Genomic DNA, 7,264 nt, shown 5'->3' on the forward strand with positions numbered 1-7,264 from the left:
AGGTTGGCATTTACTCACCCTTGAGTTGTTCCAAATGCGTATACATGTCTATGTTCTGAGCACAAGTTATTTGGAAGACTGCTTGTAACCAAACAGTTCTAAGCCACTTTTTACTACCATGGTATGAGAAAATGGTAGTCAAAAGTGCCCCAGAACTGTTTGCTGTCCTACATTGTTCAAAATGTCTACTTTACATTAAAGAAATATCAATTTAAGAAATGTTCTGATATTTGTTTTCCTACTATAGTAATCAATTAAATCCAAATATATTTCTCTGTGTTTCATCAGAACCAAAAAATGTATACACATTTGGAACAACTTGAGGGTGAATAAATGAAGACAGAATGTTCATTTTTGAGTGAACAGGCACAATCAGTTTATTAAAAAAATATGTTTGTGAAGTGTCAAGAGCATATGTACTTTTAAAATGCTGCCTTAGTAGTCAGCTCACTAAGTCTCTCTCCTCAGTCTTTTCAATGGCTTTAGGCGATGTGAGGAACCCCAGCTGTGATTGGCAGCATTGACTCAGTTCTCCATTCTTTAATCAGCTTCCATTGTACATGCAATCATGCAAGCATAAGCATGGAGAAAACCAGGACAGAGGTTCCCCACAGAGACCCTGAACCATGAGGCTTACACATGTTATAGAGCAGTCCCCGTGGCTGTTTAGTTAAGTTAACCTCGTTCATATCAGAACCATTAGGTCGCGCTTATCTGAACTCCAAAATGGATCTGAGTATGTGATCATCATGTTGAAGGTCATGAGGTCACTCTAGAAAATACAGTTTACTTAAAGACAAAATAAAGATTCATCATTCATTCAGAAAACTGTGATTTTACAGATTTGAAATGAATGCGTGTACACATTCATAGCCTTTACAGTTCTCCTTTAAAACAGATTTATTGAGAGAGAACGGGCTGATGCGGAAAAACAGCTCCGTCAAATTCATTTAGCCGTCAACACGGCATCTGGCAACACGTCTCCCGTAGCAACGGCAGAGCTTTAAACATCCGAGAGTGCCTTCTCCGTCCTGCCAAATTACGCTACTGCAAATGAAAACAACACAACAACTCAACCTAACAAACAGCAGCTTTGCCTGGATTATGTTCACAGCGTTAGTTGAGTTCCTCAATAACAGAGCCTAATGACTCCAATTCATTAACTGGGCGTAATTGCTTTTAGCGCTGGAATTTGCGAACATCTGAATCGCCCATGAGATTCTGACTAAAGGGCACTTTACAGTGCTATTCACAAAGCAAAATGAATCAGAATGGCTTTACGGTAAACCATAACGTAAAGTCATAACTGTCAATCCATACTTTATTGCTGGAATCAATCTAAAAATGTAAATAGTAATTACATAAATTAGTTATATACTTTAAATATAAAATTATAAATCTAAAAATGTGAAATGAGTAACAAATTAATTATTATTAAAATAAATTATACATACAATTCAATTTCTAAAATGGATCATATTTTATGCTAAATAAAAGCATTTAAGGGTTGTTTTACTTTCAAATAAAAAAGATGACAACTACGGACCAAGTTTAACCTAACGCTCACCTAAACCTAAACAAAACTTATTCATTTAAGAACTAAAAACATGACTGAATCTGTCATCTTTCATTTCAGTTCTTTTGTAAATCAGTAATCTCCATCTTAAATTACTGCATCGGAAGACACAGAAACAATTTGGTACGCTGTAACCAGATTTGACCTTTTTACAATGCAGTCAGTTATCAGTGTTTCTGATAACGCAAAGATATAATTCTACAAATCTTTTACATTATATTAAATTTTAATCTACAAATATTACAATTATCTACAGCAACATTTGCCAGATAAAGTCAGTATTCAATTGCGATTCCTCTAACCACATTCAACTATCACAGGGGCGGTTTCATATAATCCCGGCTGCACAGAGCACTGCGGGAGAGGGACGCCATGAAACCTCTATTTGTCCCGGTGCCTTTGAGGGCTCAGCGCCCTGTGCTCTGATCCTGCCAAAACACAGAGCCTCTTATTTGACAAACGACCTCATGGGATCTAAAACACCATTTCCTTCCAATTTATTTAAGATATTTAAAGACACATATAGGAACTTCTCCCAGGGTGATCATCAAAAACGCTATCTTATCTAAAAAAAAGTACACTTCACTTTCAGCTGCTCTTATTTAGACTTAGGGCATATAAATATAGTTTATAGTTTCCTGTAGACTGCACATTTCCTGTAGACCTGTTTATACACATTTAAAAATTCAATTTGATTCAGAAACATCATATAAACAATGTATTTTAATATAAAATATGCCTTGTTTCTAAATGGCAAAACACCCATGTAATACAGTAAAATCTGTCATTATTTGTGACCGATTTAAACTTGTTTGTTCATGCTATGCAAATGTCAATCAAAGTTTGAGGGCTGGTGAGATGTTTAATGTGAGAAGATTAGATTGTTCCGCTTGCACTAACAATAGGCTGCTATTTCAGAAGACATCATGGAAACCGTGAAGACAAAATGCAGTCACTTCTTCAAGAACTCTTTAAAACAATATTTTCCCTTCATAAAGAATCCTTAACAAGTCTGTTTGGTCATTCTCACGGTTTCTGTTCTCACTCTGGACATTCTTGAGCCCAAGTCAAAGGAAAACCATCATCCTACTGAATAATGAAATGTCACACATAACGACAGGTGGATTAGGAGGCTGGTGAATTTTAAGATTCAAAATGTAAGCTTGTAATCTTCGACTTAAATATGCCAATTTTATGTTGCTTTAGCCGCAGGTGTCTGGCATGAAAAGAGCATCGATTCGTGCTTTCAGATGATCAGGGATTACTGATGCCCAGAAAGTCAATGTCGCCACCCTTCAGGTTAAAAAAAAGACAGTAGGAATCACAGCTGGCAGATTAAAAAGTGTTTTAAATAAGATTTTCGGAGACTTTTGTTGCGTTTATTGATAATGAAAAGTAACGGACAGAAACCGGATCGGGAAATGACACGAGCCAGACTTGATCCTACATTTTTCAATACACCTACATGAACTTTAAAAATTCAAATTTAAAGCTAAAACTTTATACCCTTAAGAGTTTATTTATTTATGACATCTCCAGAATCCAAGTATACCATGTATTTTAGTTTTTTTGAGGGAAATAAACATGCACACTTCTTCAATGCCGGTTTCTTCATTTGAATTTTCAACACAAAATTAATTGTAAGAAAATCTACTATAAACCCACCATCGCTATTGGGGCGAAACCTCTGTAATCGCTGTGATAATGCATTTTTTTTTTGCAGCCAACAGCATTGTTTACCAAGGCCTATGTGTGGTCTAGCATCCCCCCCCAAAAAAGATTCACAACACACCTGAATGCTTGAGGAGATCAATATAGCGACGGACACAAACCGGATGTTAAGATATCAGTTGTTTGCAAGATTTCATCGGATCAACTGTTGCAGTTCTTGCGGGAGCCCTGCAGGAACAGTTTGGCAGTAAAAGGCATTTCAAGTTTGTCTGACCACATGCCGAACAATATACGTGCATAAACTACACAAAGCTCTTACAAAAAGCCCCGAAGCCACTCTGAAACATTCAGTTTCTTAAAGATCTTTCATAAAGACTTTGGTTTGAGAGACACTAAAGTACAGGTTGATATCTCAGCTCCAGCTGCAGGGATAAGACAGCTGGAGACTATCAGAGAGCATTCTGTCCTAATGACTCCCATTTATAACCCATAAACTAACAAAGAGCCAGACTAATTATGTCAACTAGCAGCTTGTGAATAGCCCTTGATCAAGCTAATCACCGGAAAAACAGGTGAAGAACATTTTCAGACCCCGCCCCTGATATCAAGCCTATGAAAGGTGGAAATTAAAACCCTCATTTTAACATTTCTGTACTTGAAAAGCCAGCATAAGAGGATGAATGTTGCATGAAATTTTGAATAGATCTGCTAGCTAAATGCTAAAATGAGTTCAGAAATAGACTCTGAAGACCTTGATGAACACTATAGCGCACACTTCAGACCTGCTGAATGTGAGACTCGATAATTACGACTCATTCTATGGCGCTTTTTCCAACATGCATTGTTTCAATGCAGCTTTACAGAAACATTTTTGCGCAAGCATCAATTGCTTTAATTCAGAGCTCAGTAAGTCATCTACTATATCCAAAATTACCTCTATATACTAAGTAAATAGCCTTTTTATGACAAAAATCTCATTTCATTATCTTCAAAAAGCATTGACTAACACAGAAGAGATTTGAGCAGATACAGTATGACAAATAAAGAAGAAATACACATGAAAACTCCTAAAATAAAGACTAGTCATAGAAATGGCAACAACAGTCCAAACATATAATTACATTATGAAATACACAAAATTATCACTGAAGTGACACACTGTGACACACTGTGGTCAAAGGCGGTTTCTCAATTCCAAGGGTGAAAAGAACAGACTTCTGTTCTTGTGGAGACCGGTCTTGCGAGGTAACCTTGGAAGAAGAAACTTGAATGGACACGCCGCATTGAATTCTAGGATTTCAAGCGGGTTTGGTACGAGCAAGTCTGCATTCAATGCATCCTTGATATCAAGAACACAACTTTCATGGACTCTCTGTTCTTGAACATTGGAACCAGACTTTGGCGGTTCATGATGACATAGAGCAAGAACACAAGTACACAAGACCGCTTAAGAACACATTTTGAGAAACAGCCAGAGAGATATAAGGAGGTTATACACTCAAAAACATTGGTGAGAAAACTTCACAATCTACAGAAGCGAAAAAATGACTGAAAATCTGATTTTTATTTTTATTTCCATTGATATTTTTTTAAATATTAAAAATAATCTCACTTGAAGTGAGTCGTACACAAAAATATTCCATGCTTTTCTGTAAGAGCTAGAAGATTAACTTTAATAGGGATTGTAGTAAACCCACCATCTTATTCAATAAATCCTATTTTTTGCCCTCTGCTGTGCTTTAAAATAGTAAGTATTGTTTTAAAAGGTTAAGGGATGCACATTAATTGTCTGCCATATCGGTATCGGACGATAAATGGTCATTTTTAATGTTATCGGTTATCGGCCGATATATTATTGCAGATAAAACAAAATAATTTCCTCTGGTTAAACGTCTTCATGTTCACGCTGCTCACAGTTAAAATACAGTACAGTACTGTCTTTCTGTCGTGATCTTTCACTTACAGCTATTAGCAAAACATTGTTGATGTAGGTACAGTATGTAGATAACGTATTAATAAATGTGTAAATTATAGAAACAAAAGCATATTGTTTGAAACAAACTGTTCTCTGAATGCTTTCTGTCATGAGACCTGTTAGACTTGTGGCTATAAAGAAAAAAATTCTGAGTTGCACTGGAAGAACATCTATAATTTGTTTATTAAATAAAAAATTAACCAGAGGGGTTTGAAGGTTAAAGAACTGTTAACTAGTGTAAAGTAGGCTTGGTACGTGATTTTTTGTGGAAAAAAAGAGAACTAACGGTTAACTTGTTTTCTGCAGTCAATGTTTTCAAATGAAACAGTTGTCCACCTTTGCCGTTTGTTTCTGTTTTAGGGAATTGTATATGAATATCTAGATACTGAATATCGGCCATATATCGGTTATCGGCTTCCAATGATAAAGAATTACCAGTTATAGGCCAAAATTTACATATCGATGCATACCTAAAGGGTAGGTACACCTTGAAATAATATGTGAGTCCAATTATGCTGCTTTATATCTGTGGGTGTGAAACAGGGCATTTTATTCACCATATACTTTGTACCAAATGACAAGACAAAACAGTACATTATCCAAACTCAACATATGGACCAAACATGTAGTGTCACTTAATTAATCAAAACGACAACAACGCTTGTCTTGTTGGATTAAAAAAGCTCCCATCTGTCGTCTATTAGTTACTCTTAAGAACAAGCCGAGACAGACTTTCTGCTTTATTAAACTGTGAAATCAACGGTTTCATAAGCAGTGCTGTATACGGGACAACGGTAATCTCATCTCCGGGATTAGTGTCTTTATCTGCTACAGGGACTCGGTCCTGTTATAGCACTGCGTGGACATAAACGATATAAATAAACTGTTTCAAATTGTCCAAATTAAAATTGTAGTCTACTAATTCAGTGTAGCCAATATGACAAAGCGGGGTTATCCACACAAGAAGCCTTCAGTGTCTTTTTCTACAATTGTTTCTATATACACATGCGTCAGATGGACGTCTTTTGCAAGTGCGTCGCGTCTTGCTGTTTTTCCTTCAGTGTCTCCAGTCGAGTTTATAAAACGGCGCGTTAAGTTAAACGTAAACTTTTACGAAATACATTCTAACAACCCCGTTTTGTTACATCCATCTGTTTTGAACGCAAGACTTGGAAAGTCTGTTTCTGCATATTTGAGATGTCCGTTTGCGATGGGGTTGCAACGAGATTACTTTAACATGTAAATGTCAGTATGAACAACTCTATAACTCGAAAACGACTTACCCTGACAACGCGTTTGATGCAATGCCAGAACCAGCAGCACAAACAGCAAGTTCGTCTGGAGCACAATCCTCACGCACATGCTGCAACGACTCCTGAAAACACTGTATAACATGTCCTGACGTAACACAATCCTGTCGGAATTACTCAAATGTCAAATAAAATGTCCGTAAAGTCTTGTAAACCCACAAATCGTTGCCTGTGGGTAGAGCTGCACGAGTAATGGCAGAGAGCGGCTTTATCTCAGGATGCTATAAGCGGATTGCTTGATGTAGACGTTCAGCACCGTGGACAGCTCCCCGCATCCACACACCATCAACCGCGACACGGCTGGAAACTTCGGACAGCAGCCTGGCGATCATCCAGCAGCGCGTCATTTGACTCCGTTAGACATGAGCTTTTGTGTTCGGGGAGGTACATCTGATAGAAGAGAGGATATGTGCTTCCCTAACATAACAAGTCTAAGTAACACTTGAGCGATGTATGATGGGGGATTTTATAATATTCAAGAGAAGTAAGTCAAGTGATTATCAGCAATGTACAGTGACCACATAAGTATTCTAAGTATTTAGAACACACAAAATGTATCAATGTCAATTGCAGTGAATAACAATAAAACCAAAAGGCATTTATTTTAAAGATAAGTCAAGGCCATCTTTAGTTGCAGTGCTTAACAATACAGACTGTATAAAAAGCAGCTTCACAGTTATAAATAAAAAGCAGCAAAAAAACTATGCAAACATCAAGGCACAGATCAACTCA

The 7,264-nt window shown here is 36.9% G+C and overlaps 1 protein-coding gene across 4 annotated transcripts in view; it reads right to left on the reverse strand.

Annotated features, from left to right (window-relative positions):
• Positions 1 to 6,830, reverse strand: part of sez6a (seizure related 6 homolog a) — a 34,246-nt gene extending 27,416 nt beyond the window's left edge. For 3 of the 4 annotated variants that reach the window (XM_079447914.1, XM_079447912.1, XM_079447911.1), the window contains exon 1: positions 6,506 to 6,828. In XM_079447914.1, the coding sequence (XP_079304040.1) occupies positions 6,506 to 6,617 (112 nt within the window). In that variant the 5' untranslated portion in view covers positions 6,618 to 6,828. Of the gene's footprint in view, positions 1 to 6,505 lie in introns of all 4 variants that reach the window. The other variant, XM_079447913.1, reaches the window with a different exon arrangement.
• Positions 6,831 to 7,264: the final 434 nt, after the last annotated feature.

The sequence above is a fragment of the Barbatula barbatula genome (genome assembly GCF_947034865.1).
Source record: "Barbatula barbatula genome assembly, chromosome: 24".
In the NCBI taxonomy this organism is placed as follows: Eukaryota; Metazoa; Chordata; class Actinopteri; order Cypriniformes; family Nemacheilidae; genus Barbatula; species Barbatula barbatula.